This window comes from Condylura cristata, unplaced genomic scaffold (assembly GCF_000260355.1).
Source record: "Condylura cristata isolate star-nosed mole 26May11 unplaced genomic scaffold, ConCri1.0 scaffold00009, whole genome shotgun sequence".
In the NCBI taxonomy this organism is placed as follows: Eukaryota; Metazoa; Chordata; class Mammalia; order Eulipotyphla; family Talpidae; genus Condylura; species Condylura cristata.
The window spans coordinates 57409062-57427336 of record NW_004567110.1 but is presented as its reverse complement, the minus strand read 5'-3'; the positions used below and the strand labels follow the sequence as shown (position 1 = coordinate 57427336).

The 18275-nt window shown below is 33.8% G+C and overlaps 1 protein-coding gene across 1 annotated transcript in view; it reads left to right on the top strand.

Annotated features, from left to right (window-relative positions):
• RP1 (retinitis pigmentosa 1 (autosomal dominant)) overlaps positions 1-18275 on the top strand; it is a 147677-nt gene that overhangs the window by 90404 nt on the left and 38998 nt on the right. Inside the window, exons 15-18 of the mRNA XM_004680039.1 lie at positions 1216-1393; positions 9662-9787; positions 16143-16342; positions 17852-17938. Coding sequence (XP_004680096.1) covers positions 1216-1393; positions 9662-9787; positions 16143-16342; positions 17852-17938 — 591 coding nt within the window. The remainder of the gene's footprint in view (positions 1-1215; positions 1394-9661; positions 9788-16142; positions 16343-17851; positions 17939-18275) is intronic.

Sequence of the window (18275 nt, the reverse complement as noted above, 5' to 3'; positions counted from 1 at the left end):
TTCTGCACTTTATTTTTATTTATTTATTGTGTAACATTGCTTTACAACTCTGTGATGTGTGTTTAATGACCTAAACTCTCAGAAGCCTGGGGTCTAGGAGTACTCTGCTAACAAGGCTGTGAATGTTTACAAGGCCTGTGCTCTCCTGTGTTGGAAAGCAAACACCAGAAATCATTCTAGGTTCAGACCTGTGCCTCCCCTGACTCTCTGGCTGGACACCTGAGTACATCATATTCACTATGGTTACTGGCAGTTTATTTCAATGCACTCTTGAGTGCGGGGTGGAGGTTGTACAGTGGGGTGGGTACATGGGTGGTGACCCATGCCCTCTGAAGTCCATGGTCTAGGATTTCCCTGGCAATAAGTCTCTATGCACTATGCCCTGAGTTCCTACATTCAGCTGCTATGCAGAGAAACAAGCACCAGAAATCTCATCAGTTTCGGGCTTATAACTTTACTGACTCAAAAAGGCAGACCTAAAAATCCTTCTGGGAAAATTGGGTTCAGTGTTGCTACCCACGACTTTGTGCACTCTGGGTATGGGCCAAAAGTCATAGAGGGAATAAGGATGGATGACTTCCCTGAGCCCTCCACTGCATGCACAGATAACCCTGAGGGTGTACATTGCATAGGGAATAGTACAGTGGTTCCCCCCACAGCCAAAACTAGACACCAACTGCCTGGGTATCCTTTGCTGAACAGCTGAACAGGCTATGCTCTTACTGAGATGTACACATTCTCTTTTCTAATCTGGGTCATAGGAGAGTCCAGGGACCCTGTGGGGGAAGGACGTGCATCCCTTGTGGTAAACTGACACTATTCTTGACTTATGTTTAATGTAAGTGGACATATAGTAGTAATTATCCTCCTTCCCGTCATGATTTTATTTTCTGAAAGGGAAATTCCACATTTTAGTTCTTTTCTGTTTACCAAAAGAGGTAGAAAATTCTGAAATGAAGAAAAGAAAAATATGTCTTGCCCTCTGCTTAGTTGAAGCCCCTCTGTGATTCAGCATCCTTTCACCAAGGTATATGTCCTTTTGAGAGCTAGATACAAGGTCTCTGTTTCTATATCTTATGTAACAGGATGAAGCACATATTGCAACTTATGCAAAATGGTTTAGATTTGTTAAGAGGATTACATTTTTGTGACTGGTTTTATATCTGACCTTCAGTGTTTGCTGCTATTTATAAAATCATATTATATCGATTGTAGGGTACAGGAGATATTGACTGTCATTTTAAAATTAAGAAAAACTTGGAAAATGCATCAGTAAGCCTGGAATCCACAAAGAACCCAGGATTGTTTGTTGGACTTCAGTCAGATGGACAGGTGAAGCCAGTTATTTATACCAAGAATGGGAATGTTTTCTTCTTTCCACAAGTCATCAAATGTATGTTTACGTTCAAATACTTAACATTTGACTTACTTTGTAATTATTTACAGTGTCTGATAATTTTATTACATTTTTAAATAAGCAAATCTCTGCTATTATGTTTTTTGTTATTGTTATTCTAAAAGCTGGGGTGGGGGGAGCTATAATGAAGACAACTTGCCACAAATTCTCAAATGTCTTATATATTGTTGCTAGATAAGGTTCTTTATAGTTTTACAATTGTGTGTGTAAATGTGTGTGTTAAAGTGTATGTATTTGTGAGTGTGTGAATATCTGTGAGTGTTATGTATGTATTATTTAAGATTATCTTCATATATACTAAGAAGGCATGGTGCTGTAGAACCATTCCTAATTTCAATGCTATACATTTTTGAGGCTCAGTTTATAAAAGGAGATAGAAAAAATATCAAACAAATGGAATCTGAATTAAAAATAGCATTTGGGAAAAAAGTGTTAAGGATGATACAGAAATGTGAATTTTTAAACTGTTTTTTTTTTTTTTAAGATTTATTTATTTGTGCATACAGAACTGGGGTACAGGCCAGAGGCTCAGGGGCGGTGAGAGGCTTCACCAGAGACAGAGTGGAGAACAGAACTGGCAGATCGATGAAGTACACTGCTGAGGGGAGCAGCAGGCGCGTCAGGAGAGGTCTGCCACGTCATGTGGTCACCTCCAGGGCAGGCAGGAATTGAACTCATGCAGAAGTGGTTTCAGCTTCTTAGTGCTGTGCTTTAACCCGCTGCACCACCAGGGAGGGCCTTAAACTGGTTATTTTATAATTAAGTTCAGGTTCTCTAACAAATTGAAATAGGCTCTAAGGACTTTAAGCAATTTGAACCTAGAATATATTTGCTGAAATGCAAAAGTTAGCAAGTGAACTATGTTGTGTTATTAAGTTATCCCAATACTTTGATTTTTACTTAATTTTTGTCTGCTATAGTCCCAGGGGTTTGGTTTCAAGATCTGCATAATTTTCTTAGTCTCACCCATTTAATTTTTTTAATCAAAGTTTATCTACACTATATATGGTTACATATAACATTCCTTAGGTAAATATGTCTATGTATAAAAATATTATAATACTCTGTATATAAATATAGATATAAAGTTCTGCTGGATTACACACATATATAAAACCCAGATATAGAGTTGTGTATACATGTATGTATGTGTGTATGTATATGTTTTATATATATATATGTGTGTGTGTGTGTGTGTGTTTGTCAGTAAATATATACATATTTATTGCTACCTAATACCACCACTCCCTCCACGCTCTGTTTTCCACAGGCTGGCACAGAATGGCACTCCTACTCCATAAAATGGATATGCCATCTGTCTCTGTGGCTCTGAAAGGAAACAGATGACTTGAGAAAGTAGAAAGACACAGAGTGGAGTAGAAGAAAAGCAGTGACAAATAGTTAGCAAGTGACAGCAACTATGTAGAAGGGCACAGGAAGAAAGAAATAATACAAAGATAGGGACAGTAAAGAAAAGATGAGATAGAAGAGATAGCAATACTTAGAAAAGGAGACAAGTAGAAAAAAAAAAAACAAGTTGTGGAACTATGTAAGAGATAATAAAAGGCCATGTTAGCCAATATATGTTATTTCTACTTGTATAGCAAGTAGAAAAAAATAGAAAAGAGATTATCTTTTTTTATAGATTCTCAACATTTGTTACTAGAAAATAAATTATTATTTTCTTCTACACTTACTAGCTGTGTAATCTTCATTAAGCTAACTAACACTGGATAGTTATGGCTTCTAAGTCCATGTAACTCATGTAATGAGATCACAGTAATATCTTTCTTATCTTCCCAGTAGAACTGTCAGGGTTCAAAAGTCAGTCAGGAATTCTCGAGAATTCCTGTAATGGTAAGAGCATTAGGAGTGTTTTTTGTTCTATTGAGGCAAGTCTGGGTGGTCCTAAATGGAATTGGTTACTACAAAGACCAAACCTTGTTTAGAGACTTGGAACTTTCAACCCATGCCTATTTTTCAGGGAGAAGAGAGAACTGGAATTGTAATTAATAAATGATCGTATCTATGTTAAGAAGACTTCATAAAATCCTAGAAGGTTTGTGAGGTTTGTGGAGTTTCCAGATCAGTTAACACTTTCACGTACCATGCAGGTGGCATACCTCAATTCCACAGGGACATAAGCTCCTGTGCTCATGATCCTTCCAGACTTCACCTTAAGTGTTACTTCATCTGGCTTTTCACTATCTTTGTCATTTTCTTTACTATACTGTAGTAAACTGGCAAATATAAGTAAGGGTTTCCCTGAGTTCTGTGAACTGCTCCAACAAATTAATCAAACCTGATGTAGGATCCTGGGAACTTCTTTGATAGATGATTGGCCAGAAGCACAAACTGTACTTGTGATAGATCCGAGTGGGGAACATTCTCATGGGACAGGGTGTTTAACTTCTGAAATCTAAAGCAATCTCCAGGTAGTTTCAAAATTGAGTAAACTTATAGGGTACCCAGCTGGTGTTGTAGAACTAACTGTTCATTGTGGGAAAAACCCCTAAACATTTGGTGATCAGAATTGTCAGAAGTGAAGTATTTTGTGAGATAGCAAAGGAAACACAACAAGAAAGACCAGGGTTTTTGAACTCAAACACATGCAAATGTCTAAGCAAAACAGTTTCCCTTTGAGCTCTTAAAAATTGCTGCCAATTTCCTTCCAAAACTTTCCACTGTAAGATCTATGAAATCTTTAAATGGATATTAAGCAGAAAATTAATAGATTTTGGTACCTGGTTATTTCTCACAAAAATGAAGAATGAGGCTCCAAAATGGATTTTCATTAAGTGTGGAGAATACATATTATGTTCAGTTGATAGAATATATAAAAAAAAACTTTTTTGAAGCACAGTCTGCTGGTATTGTCCTCTTGATAACTACTATGCTATTTAAATACTCCCCTGAAGTCCCTTCTGACTACTGAGTTAAAAGTTATCTTGTGACATTCAAAGGGCTTTCTCCAACCATAGAATGGCATTGCTCCCATTATGTCTCCAGGATGTAGCATAATGCCTGATTCAAATGAGATTGTTCAACAAATGAATGTCATTGAATAAAGTGAATGAGATGAGAGTTCATGTCAAGAATGTCTGGGTTTTATTTTCCTCTGCTAGTAGTATGTCCCTATTTTATGTTCATTAACATCTGTACACCCCTCTTTTGTTATTTGTAAATGAGAATAATAACATTGCAATATAGTAATAACTTTATTAGAACCTGTGAACTATTGAAATTGGCAGTAAACATATTTTGAGTGAATAATAATGTATGGATACAGTGGGCCCACTGTATCCATACATTCTACATCTGTTCATTCAACTAAACACTGGTAAAAAATTTGTATTATGTAGTTAGATCTATTCTGAACATTTATAGACCTTTTTCCTTGTTATTGTTCCCTAAACAATACAGTATAACAATTAGTGATATTAGGTGTTAGAACTTATTTAGATATGATTTTAAGTATATGGATATGATTTTAAGTACATGGAAAGATTATTTAGGTTATTGCAAATACTTTATTTTATGTAAGGAACTGGAGCATCCATAGATTTTGGTACCCGTAGTGGGGGGAGGAGGTAGTCCTCAACCCAGTCCTTCTTGTGTATTATACGATGTCTACATATGTAAGCGTGCATTTGAGGTGGGAAGAAACTATGGCCTTCTTTAGATTTTCAGAAGGACCATTAGGTAGAAAGTGTTAAGGAACTCATGGTCTTGTGAAGAGAAATAGACTGTTTATTGAAAGACAAACTAGTCCTCAAATTATCAGTTTTTGAAATCTTTCTTAGACTATCTGTATATTAGAGTAAACCTGCCTGATACCAAAAACAAAATTCCCTTTATATTCTTCAGTTTTGAGTTGCTTTTATTTCAATACAGAGGTAGAACATTGTAATCCCATAACTTTTTTTTTAAGAAGTGGTATTGAAATTATCAGGACCCTTATCAATAAAAGGGAAGGGGTAATGGTGAGAAGAAAATAATAAGGTTGCACTTTAAGACACTTCAGTGGAGACTTTCCTATGGGAAAGGAACTAGTCACTAAGCCTGTACCCTTGATTCCATGGCCCTGACCTTAGAAGCATCTGCATGTGATATGTCTTATATGGTACTTGGTTATCAAGACTTACAATCATATGTTCTGTCTATGATAACACAACTCACTGACTGGGCTAACTCGCCAAACAGCAAGAGACGAGGTACAGCAGAGTAGAGAGGCAGATTCCCAGTGTTCACATGCCTGTTTGAACTCTTGCTAGCTGTAAGCTCTTGCAGCAGGTGAATCAAATGGTCATCCTTCATAAAATGGGGACAAGGTGTATCTTAAGTCAGTGACATGAGAATTACCTTAGTTATCAAGTATGTGAGATGCTTACTGTGTCTGGTAGTCATTAAGTACTATAGTGCTATGGTTATGATTATTAAATAAAGGGTTTAACACTGTAAATTTTAGGTATTTATTTATTGAGCAGTTTAAAATTTACAGGAAAATTGAGGGAAAAGTGCAGAGATTTCCCAAATATCTCCAGCCCTATGCATGTATAGCCTCCCACATGAAATGCAGCATCTCTTACCTGGTGTTTGTTACAGTGGATGAACTATATTAATATGTTGTCATCTTTCAAAGGTCATAGCTTATTACAGTTCAGTTGGTATAATTTCTGTATGTTTGAACTAATATGTGATGGTATATATTCATCATTCTGAAAATACCAAATATTTTCACTTACGTAAAATACCTTACGTTAGTTGGTTTTTGAACATTGAGTCAGTTTTTTCTACCAGGGTAAATCCCAGTTGATCACATATTGGTGTTCTTTTTATAGTTCGTTAGATTCAATTTGCAAATATCTTGATGATTTTTTTCATCTACATGAAAATGCTGTTCCCATAAATGATAGATAACCTAGATGAAATGGATCAAGTCCTTAAAAAACACAATTTGCCTAAAGTGATATAAGAAGATACAGAGATAGTGATCAGAAGTTTTATTGCAATGCCTTGTTTTGTTTTGGTATTTAGGTAATACTGACCTTATAGAATGAATTAGGAAGGATTACTTCTATTTCTATTCTCTGAGATTATCAAGAATTGTTATGATTTCTTCCTCAAAAGTTAAAATTCTCCAGTTAGCCTTCTGGGCCTTATGCTTTCTGTTTGAGAAGATAAGTAATAAGTATTGATTCAGTTTCTTTAGTTGACACAGGCCTATTCAGATTGACTACTTCTTATCATTTATGGGAATAGAGAATTTTTTAACAGTACTTCATTATCATTTTTAGTATCCATAGAATATAGTGCTGTCCCCTTTTGCATTTTTAATGTTGTGTCAATTCCTGTTTTTAGTATGACTACAGTGCCATCAATTTTATTGATATTTTCAAAGAGCCAGTTTTTGGCTTCATGTTTTTTTTCTCTATTTTCAATGTAATTCATTTCTACTCTAATTTTTTCTGGTATGTCTTTTACAATCTCATTAGATCTGAAGATTCCTGGAAGATAAGAGATACCTTCCTCATTCTCATTTACTCATTCTGGAAAAAAAAAAATCAGATAACTTTTCTGTGGTTTGGTTTCTTCATTTATATTTGGTTAGGATTTTCTTTATTAGCTTTGTACTGATAATTTATAATAAAAAATCACTCTTTCCATTATTATTTAACTGAGCTACCTAGTTTTTACAACAAACCCTTTATATTTCTCCTTCATGAGTTTATAGTCATAGTAATATGAACTATATAAGAGAAAGTGCAAAGAGATCAGTTATTATACCAAGCCAATGGGGAAGGTTCTCCATGGATTATCTGAATATAAGGATTATTTCAAAGTTCTGTTCATTCCCACTGTTCTATATATTAGGACTAGCTTATAAATTCATATAATAAGATGATGACACTGAGCTAGGTATTGTTTAAAGGATGTTGGATAAATATAACTTGTGACTTTCTATTAGCTTCAATGTATTATTTTAACACATCTAGTTAAACAGTGAACTATGTCCAAATTTTGTAAGTTTTAAAACACAGACTTAAGTTATGCACAAAAATTTGCTCTCTCTTACTATAATTCCAGCTCAATTTATGTTCTCAACTTCTATATAGTAATCATAAGATTTAAGGTTTTAGTAACCTGAAAAAAATGATGAACTAAAGATGTGGTTCAGGTGATACTTTTTTTAATTATAATGAGAGGCATTTTTTTTCAGGTTCAAGTCTTATGAAAGTTTTTATTAAAATATGTTTGAAAAGTTCATTTTGCTTCATAATATTCTGCTGGGATCATTCAGGTTTCAAAATATTAATGAAGTACTGTCATATGACCAATTCCTTAGATCCTGAATAATCATATTTTGAAAAATATGAAAAAACATGTTTCAGATAGTAGACTTTATGAATTTAAAACACACAGGCTGTAATAACATGATACATTGCTACTGTGTAAGTTTTAGCTTGTTTTAAATAGTTGGTATTTATAAAACAAATGTTTTTAAGTAGTTCACTTTGTCAAATTAAAGGCTTTTTGTCTGGTGGATCTTGATACTACTAAACTCTAGGATATAATGATACATTCTCTGAAAGTGAATAAATTAGTCGATTAGTTCTAGCTATATGTGTACTACATAGCTCTCAATATTTCCAGTTGAACAATTACGGTTCTTTTACCTTGATCATAGCTTTTATTTTATGTTGTGGCTAATACATTTTCACATTTATTTATAATTGTAAAACTGAGTACATTGGAAAGGGTCACTCAATTCAAAGGGTGAATCCATTGGAGAGTCATTTGGTACTTGGATTTTGTGTCTCTGTCTGTGGCCTCTTGATCCGCAAAGCAAAATGGACTGACTCTTCTACACAGAGGGATAGGAATGTCCTCAGAAATATCATCTTGGCTCTGAAGTTCCTATAATTAATGTGATTATTGTGATTAGAAAAAGACATTGGCATCCTTTTTGAGTGTGATGTTTTGTCTTCAGAAACCTGTGTAGGGAGCAAAGAGAGATGAGATATAATTATTCTCATTTTACTCTTTCTTAAGCTGACCTTGTGTTAGTAATTTCTCTGTTGCTATATTAATTGTTTTTTCCTTTGTGGCCCCTAAAGTATCTTATGTCTGTTATAAGATGAATGGATTATGGATGAATCTGTAGGATGCATCATTTTTTTCCTTACCAAGTATTCATTTATCCTTCAGTAAACATATGTTTGTGTGTGTGTTTTCTGTTCTTCCTTCTAATATTTTAAAGTTCCTTCATAAATTTTGACCAGCTAAAGCACTGCATTGTAAAGGAACTTTATGAGGAAACTTATATTTTATGAGACTCAGCATGAGAAACTTTAACATTATTTGAAATTATGTCTTCTAAAACTTGAAAGATATAAATTACAATATGCTCATGGGTGGTTTGTCACTTGAATTCCTGTTAACTGTGCCTATAAGATCATGATTTTTTCAAATGATAACATATTTTATGAGTCATTTTAAGTTGATGGAAATTTTGGTATTAAGAAGTAGCTGTTCATTATTATTGTTGTTTTTGTTATTATTACATGGAGTCTGACACTTATATAATTTTTTCTCCAATATAATTTCTAAAATATGATAATCACATATGGATTGCTTCCATTTAAAAATGTTGCACTATGCCTGATCTTTATAGATGAAACACAAAAGTCTTAAACTTTAAAATGCTAAATAGAACATGTGAGTATATACAATAAAATTGGAATCATTACTTAACTAGGTTGGTGATGTCTATTTCTGAACAAGACACTAAAATAACTTACTTATAAATAAAAGACAGAAAAACAGCTCATGATTTCATTATTTATAGAAATATAAATGTATTTCTTTGATTCTCATATTTCAGTAAGGTCATAAGAATTATTGTTTAAGTGACATTGTAGTCAGTTTGAGGAGGGCAGAATAGCAGATTATCAAAGGAGTTTCCACGTAGGATCTATAGGAAGAACATCTTGAATAGGTCATTTGATCCTTACTGTGGTATTAAATTATTGCTTGTGAAAAGATTTTACAGGAATACCATTCAGGAAGAGCCCGCTGCTAAGAATAAAAAGTCATTTTCTCATAACTATGTATTACAGAACAAAATAATTGACTAGGCATTGAAATGAAAACAATAGATAATGTAAACTTGCATAGTGGAATATAGGGTGAGAAGAAACAAATGAATTTGAGAAGATGACATATTTTCAAATGTAATTTCAGTTGGCAGGGAAAACCCAATGGGTATGTCTGCACCAACTAACCAAGAGGAGGAAAAAATCATTGATTCAAAAACCCATCAAGAAGCAAGGCCAAACTCTGAGGGTCCCTTAGTTTCTTCAGCTACAAGTAAGCAATGGCTTTTTGGTCATTCTTTTAGCTTGTTTGTGTGCATTGCTTCTTTGTGGTCACCTGAGAAAAAAAAGCAATTTTTATATTCCAGGTTACAATATACCACATGAACTTCTGCTTTTAGGTTGTTAATTTTGTTTTATTATGTTACAGTTTTGTAAAGAAAACATATATTTACAAATGTGTTTATTTTGAATTCAATGTTTACTGCAGGACAATGACTTGAAGATAATATGAAAATATGACATTCTATAGGACTATCACATACAATAATTTTGTATTTATAATCAACAGCGCATTTTTACCAAAGTCTCAGTGATAACAAAAATAATCTTCTTGTACTTGTGAAGAAATAGATATGAATTAAATACTTTGGCCTTAGTTGTTTGAATCTTTCTATCCCTTAGTCTGCTTGATATTTTTTCTTGCTCTCTCTCTCTGGTCATCCTCTATCTTAGTGGGAAGTATAATAAGTGATATCTGACAAATCCTGTGGATCAGAGTCTAGTCATTTTTGGGTAAAATGAAATAGTAGACCACTGTCTTTGAACCATTTTTTAAAAGACCTGTCTGGAAGAGATTGATAAATTGTAATATTGCCTTTACAAAAGGGCTTTTTGAAGTTTAATTGTTGGGTGAGTTCTCTTGTATATAGTAATGGAAAATAGAAGTCTGCTATTGACAACCATATGATAGTATCCCATCAACCGAAGGGAAAGAAATTATTAGCTCTTGCCCTAGCCATTGGACTAGACGTTGGTTTATATTTTCATGTCAGGTCATGAAGTCATGGATTAGTATCAAATCACACTGCATGAAAAACTTTTGCTTAGTTAAAATTGTTCATAAAAGGAGAATTTGACCTTGTGTCAGGAAGCAATGACCTCTGAATCTGGTAGAGTCATCTCAAGTGAAATTTGACTTGTTGAAAATAGCATGCAGCTGAAACCTCTAGAAATAGATACTTTTCTATGACTAGTAAAATATTTAGAGAAAATCTTTTCTCTATATAATGAAAATTTGTTCTTGTAAGAGTAGATTTTGTGTATATAATTTTGTGATATGCTTTCAGTTAATAGATGGCAGGAGGAATATAAGTTTTATTCATAATATTAAATATTACAATTTTAATTAATTTAATAATTGTATAACTGTAAATGATCCATTGTATAGATATACCATAACCCAATTACCTTTTCTATTACTACTGTGTATTACTTTCAGTATTTTTTTCAATTAAATTTTCAGTGGATACATATTTTATATTATTTCTTTAGAGTAGTTCTTATAAATGGAATTACTAGGTTATAGATTATGTTCATATAATGCCATATACTGTCATTCATTTTTCTTCTTATGACCTTAGTAATTGTTTCTTTTTAAGTTATTTAATAACCATTTTGTTACTTTTATGGTGTCCTCTGTTATTCTTATTAATTTTGGTTATGGGGGATGCTTACCAGGAATGTTCATGGATAATGACTTTCAACTCAGTTGACAGAAATCCCACACTTTTATGTGGTATGTAAAGTAGCGCTATTTGGTATGTAGAAAAAAGATCTAGCTGTTCATGAAAAGCATGATTTCCCTGAAAAAAATGAAGAAATTGTTACAGGCCTCCCCAAATCTGTTTCAGGACAAAATCTGTTTCAGGAAAGGGGGAGAGGGGCACCCCTGAAGCCTCAAAACCTGCCTGCTCTAAGTGGGTTCTGCCATCCGCCGCAAGACAAAACATATAAAATTTTAATGAAAAGGGACTTTAATACAGTGAATATACAATACGGAACACAAAGAATATAACTTCGAAATCAAACACCTGAAGTTACATCCCCTTGTGGGCAAAAGTCAACCCAAAAGGGATTGGCCCAAAGCAAGGCCTGAAAGCCTGCCACAAGACTAAAGCACCTTCTGGCTGCGATCCATGAAAAAGGGTCAGAAATGGCCAGACAAATCTGGGAGGAAAAGAGCAAAATCAAAATCAGTATAAACACTGCCATAGTCACCTCCTTACAGGTATCTCACCCACATCTGCCTTAAACAGTCCAGGGTCAGGAAACAAGCATGGCTTCTTCCTCACAGGCTTGCTGCTCCATGTGGCTTCCTCAGGTCTCCTCCTTGTTCTCCATCCTGCTTCCTTCCTTTCTTCTCTTCTCTTCTTCTCTTCTTTTTCTCTGCTCAGCTTCACCCTCCTCCTGGGTGAGGCAGGGAATCTGGAACTTCCCCTTTTCCTAGGGACCACCCTGTTACAAAATGAGGACAGAATTAGAGGGGAAACATCCTGACTCCTTGGGAAAACAGGCCCAGTTGGGCCTCCTCTCTCTCTCTCTTGAATTTATTGGTACAGATTTCAGTAAACTTCCAATGTGTGAAAAAGGAGAATTTGAAAATAATGCAGCTTTGTATATTATCATATATGTATGTATAAAAGTTAATGTCAAATATAATGCTTGTAATTTCACAAATGCTAGATGGTTCATTTCCACTCATGTTAATTTTATAGAGATAGATATTTTTACATTGTAAGAGACTTACAGAAAGCTTTAACTTACTAATTTTTGCAGATAATTTTGTTTTTAAAAATCAGAGTTAAGAAGTAACCATTTTTGACCTGATGCTATCAAATCTTAAGGGACATTTATTTTTAAGTTCTACTTCATACTTTAGTACAAGTAGCTATCTGAAGCACTTTCTTGAAATCATATACGAAGGCTTATACAACTTATCCTTTCAGACTTACATACTGATGATGATTTATCCTTTTAGTTGGTCTCAACTTTGATTAACCTCTAAGCTATTAACACCAGCTAATTTTTACTTATTTATGTAAGTAATTTTTTCTTTCTGCACATTTTAAGACCAGTATCACAATGGTAGTTTAACTTTATTTTCGACTGAGTCAACATGTTTAGTGTTAAATTAGGGTGTTCTGTCACCACAATAAAGAAAAATTTTTAGTTATTTGAATAAATTTTAGGCACTATAGATTTTATTTAGGGATATTTCAAATGTATGTGTCAATTAATGTAGATTCCCCATTAAATATTCTCCCAATTCAGAACATTTTAAACCTTTAATAGAAAAAAGTCATTTATGATTCTCAAATAGATAAATTTATGTTCTGAAGCTAGTGGACTTTGGTTCATTACCCAAAAATCATGATATTAGGTGAATTTTTTTATTGATAAAAGCACTGACATTAAAAAATTATTCTGTTCTATATTGAGTTATCAAGTTTTGTAACATGAATACACTATGTATAATGACAATGTATATTTGTGCAAATGTGTTTGTGAAAATGTTATATCAGGGAGAAGAGTCTTTAGAGATCATCAGCTTATTTGCAGACTACTTTGGACACATAAGCTAAACACACACACAAACCCACATATGTGCATTCATGGTACTTGCACATAGATTTCCCAAGAAATTAAAACCTGGTAACAGTGGTTTCTTGATCTCACTGTAGTGCTTGTTATTTGTTCTTGTTCAGCATTAATATTTCACTGACCTCCCTGTCTCAGTCTCCCCCATACATAAAATTTACCCTGGACTTTGTAACAAATCCACAGTAATTTTTTGTTTCCTATGAATGTGTCTACATGTTTGAAATTCAAATACGTCTTCTCCATGCAATTGTGTCTATTGCTAAGGTGAGACTCTCATTATTTATCTTTGCTGTTAATATTTGTAGAACAATGAACCTAACATAATGCTCAGCAAATAATAGGAGCTAAGTAAGTTTTCTTAAATTGGCTAAGCATGATAACTAAATAACTAGGATATTTATAAGATACTAAGTTAATAATTATATTTCTAAAGAATATTCTTATACATATATATTTACATTACTGTTCATTTTACAACAATGTTTTCTTCCCTCCTCCCCCCCACCCATCATCACCATAGTCCCCCACATTCCTTACTCCTTCTGATTCCTCTCTGTCCCCTTCTCCTGTAGGATCTCTCTGGTTTATAGTTTTCTGTTTGTTTTTGTTGTGTTGTTATGTTTTGTATTGTAGTAACAATACACTTTTCCCCCTGTCTTATTTGGTTCTCTTAAATTCCTCCTAAAAGTGAAACAATTCAATATTTTTCTTTCCTTCTTACTTATTTCACTAAGCATAATCCTTCCAGCTCCATCCATGGTGCTGAAAATGGCATGAATTTACCTTTTTGCATTCCATTTTGTGTGTGTGTGTGTGTGTACCTGTAACATTTGTTCTTGATCCAGTCATCTAGTTTTGGGCATTTGGATTGTTTCCAGGACTTACCTATTGTAAGTAGTGTGGCATGTATCTTCTTGAGCTAATGTTTTTATCCTTTGGGTAGATCCCTAGGAGTGGAGTTGCTGGGTCATATGGTAGCTCCATTTTTATTAGTCTGAAGAATCTCCATACAGCTTTTCATTTTGCATTCCCACCAGCAATGTAGAATAGTTCCTTTTCACTGCATCCTCACTAACATTTATTGTTGTTAGTTTTTTTGATATATGTCATTCTCACTGGTGTAAGGTGGTATCTCATTGTGATTTTGATTTGTATTTCTCAGATTATGAGGGATATTGAACATTGTTTTTCATATGCCTGTTGGCCATAATTCTAAAGAATATTCTACTGATTTTAATCACTGGCTACTCTTTGGGACCCATTGATATGCTATTCAGTTTTTTAGTAAAGAAATCTGACTTCTTTCTTGTCTAGGATTTGAAGAAATTCCAAGTGAGTTTACATGGTTTTTCATTGTGGTTGACTAGAAATATTGTACACATACAATATTTCAGTATTGAAAATTAGATTTCTATTATAAAATTTTGTTGGGCAAAGTTTATGACCTTTTCCATTGTCAGCTACTATTGATGATAATGCATCCAGAATGGCATGGGATTCAAACTTGCTTTGCCTGGGTTTGAAACTTATTATTTTTAACTATCTGTGTAACTGGAAAAATTAACATCTGTTAATTTTGTTTGCTTATTTGTTCACCAGTTTCTTCACCTGTTTAATAGAATTAGTATGAGCATTAAATAAGGTTGACATGATAGCATGTGTTAAGTGGTTAGGACAAAACTTAGCACAGTATAAAAGTGTGAGTTCTGGGGAATGTGGAATACCCATCCAGCTTATTCAAATGTGGAGGCTTTGGAGTTAGTTATTTCATTGTTTACTCATTAGATGATTTGGGCATACTGGTTAACTTCTTTCTCATGTTTATTATTGAAACTGAGGAAAAATTACCACTCTTACAGTGGCAGAGATTCTCTAGAAGAGGAAAGATGAGGCACTTCTAAAAATCAATGTCAGTTCTCTTTTTAGCATTCACACTTTTGCATAGTTTTTGTTTTAAAAAGTGTTTACTGTAGCAGGAAAATAACTGTTTCATTGAGTTTGTTGTCTTCTTTGCTGATGCTTTAATGGTAACAACCTATATGCTACATAGGGTTCCTTATAGTTTTAAGCCACAGAATTAAAGATGGCTCAAGTCTTGGTTTCCTTCTACCCATTTCAAATGAAGAGCTTTATCTCATTATCAAAGTCACTAATGTTGCTAGCTGATATTTGTACTTAAGAATAGACATGCATTTGTTGATGCAATCTAGATAACCAAGGCGAGTAACTTAGAAAATAATGTCAGCACACATGCCCCAGTAGCTCCTTAGATGCGACAACAGGTTAGAAAAAGAGAAAAGACAATAATTTTAATTGGTAACTTGACATCATAACTGTCTCTTGCATACAAGAGCGGCTGTTTGGGAATTGCTAGCTGATGGCAACTGCCTTGTAAGATGCTGCTTGCAGTTCTTATCCTCTTAGACTAATCTGTTCTTATGGAAACATTTCCATCTGTGACAATGCTAACTTTAGTTCCAAATCTTCATTCTCCTGTAGCAGATCTTTTCCAGAAATACTTCAGAAGAAATATTTCTCTCTCCTCATTTATTATTTTTATCTCACTTGATAATAAATTTTAATACCATTTTTCTTTTGTTGCTTAATTATTGTTGTAGTCTCTAAAAATCTGTAAACCAGGCAGGTAGATTTATTAAAAAAAAATCGTTGGACACAGAGCTGAAAATTCTAGTATGAATCCATGGTGTAGGGTTGAAGTTAAGTAAAATATTTTCAAATATTTATTATTCTAATTTAACTTATTATACTAATTCAATTTCAGATGGCCACACACTTGCTGTAGAGAGACAAGTACAAATCAGCTCTCTAGACTTGTAGTTCAGTATCTTCCTGCCCTGTCCCACCCTCCCTTGACATGTTATGATATCCTTGAATTCCATGTGAAAAAGGATTTTGTCACCCTGATATGCATCTGATCTGACACTAATGCTCTTTTTCTCCCATAGGAGAAATCAGACTTTCCCAAAGTAGTGAGACAGTTATGTCAGAAGATGAATGGAAGGTATTAGTGCTGACAGGAAACACAGGTACTCAAGCCAATGTCACACTCTGGGTATATGGAGATGAAGGAGTAACTGGACCTATAAGTCTTAGCAAGGACAATCCAAAACAGCTCTTCCTTCCAAGACAGGAGGATGAATTTCAGGTAAACAATACTGACTGTAATATTGTACTTTGAACATTTCAAAGCTATTACTATAATACAGAAGGGCATGAGTGTGTGTGCCCTACATAAAATAAATCTCTGATCCATTAGTATCCCCATAAGTTATCCTAGTGTGTAGTGCCGTTATCAAAGAAAACATTTTTTCCTCTCATAAAAGAAAGGAAAGTTGTATAAGAAAATTGCTTTTTTAAAGACAGTTTGTTTTAGGTCATTGATTTGAAACTGGCCCCATGAACTGTTAGCCTCAGCTCAAATTATAACCAGATTATAAAGCATTTAAAGAAATTTCTGGTAATGAAAACCCTTTTGTATTGCATGTACTTTTCGATGTTGTTCAGATGACCTGTATGGGTATGAAATCATTTTCTGGGCATCTTCAGTGGCCATGTTTTGAACTTCTATCAATGTCCATTCAAAGGTCTTTTTTATTTACTGTCAGAGAGCTTGGGGCTGTATCATTTTATTATTGGCTGCCTTTCCTGGCTCTTCAAGGTTTTGGGCAAATTCAAGTTAAAATAGTTACATTCCACTTCACTAATTCATCATACCACACTAACTGTAAGCTAAATGCTTCCTGATGCACTTTTAAACAGCAGTTGTTCTCCATGGAGAGCATTTTTTTCTGTATTCTAAGACTGGCTAGAGATTAGAGAAGGATTGTGGCCAACACAAAACACCAGAAATCCAAGTTACTTAAAGCTGCATTAATTAACAATCACTCATACTCAGAGAGTTTCTAGATCTTCAAACCAGAGTTTGTCATTATACCTTTGCCATGATTACCTTTTTAGTGAAGAAGCATTTTTGGCTCAAATGTACTGTCAGTCATATAATATGTACATTTCAAAAGATTATGTGAAGATGATGATTGTTTAAAATTATGAATCTTTATGTTATGGTTAGATTCTGAGGCTACCCACAAAGTCTGTTACTACTCATGCCTTGTGGTATATTTATGATAAATCCTGTCAATGTTTTTCTGGAAAAATTTACCCATGTGCAATCTTGGAACATACCATTTTCCATTTGCTTTTATATTGGAATCACTGGGGGAACTGGTGGAACTTTAAAATCCTTTTCTTTCTTTTTTTTTAACCTTTGGAGATTCTAGTTTATTTTGTCTGAGTGCTATCTGAGAATTGAGGTTTTTAGAAGCTCCCCAACTGATTTCTAAAGTACAGCAAATTTGAGAATACCAGCTTGCAGTCTAGGTCTAGACTGAAAAAAATGTAAACTGGATTGGTATCCTACCTTTTCATATGCTCAGTGTATGACTTTGAAAATGTTACTTATTTTCTTCAGGCCAACATCATTTTCAGATACAGAACTTTCTAAATCGCAGGTTTTTCTGTTGACAAAAAGAAAAAAAAAGTGTGTGTGTGTGTGTGTGTGTGTTTAAACAATATGAGGGACAGAAAATAAGAGAATTTTTCAGTGTGCTTAATTAATTTAAAACATCTACTCATTTTTTCTTTGCATTTTATTTAGGTTGAAATAAGAAACGTTGGAAAGATATATAAGATAAGGATAGGACATGATGGAACTAGCAAGCAACCTGAGTGGAGCTTACAGAGGGTAATGTTTTTATTTGTCCTTAGTACTCTGTGATAAAATTAATCAGGTTTCCTAAAGCAATGAGAAAGACTAAGTTTTGGTAATTTTTAAATCACATGAACAAAGTTTTTCTGCCTGTAACACTGAAATTTTATGGTTATATTTGTGATCTGTGTTCATGGGGAATCTAAAGAGTACAGTAAATTATGAAGATTAAAAAATAAATTGTTATTTGTTAATCATTAAGTGATCACTGAGGTGGTTCATTTCTTCAAGTCTTTTTTCTATAAATGTCTTTCATAAACTCAGTTGTGAGTTCTTTTTCTACACACACAAACACACACACATGCTCAATAAT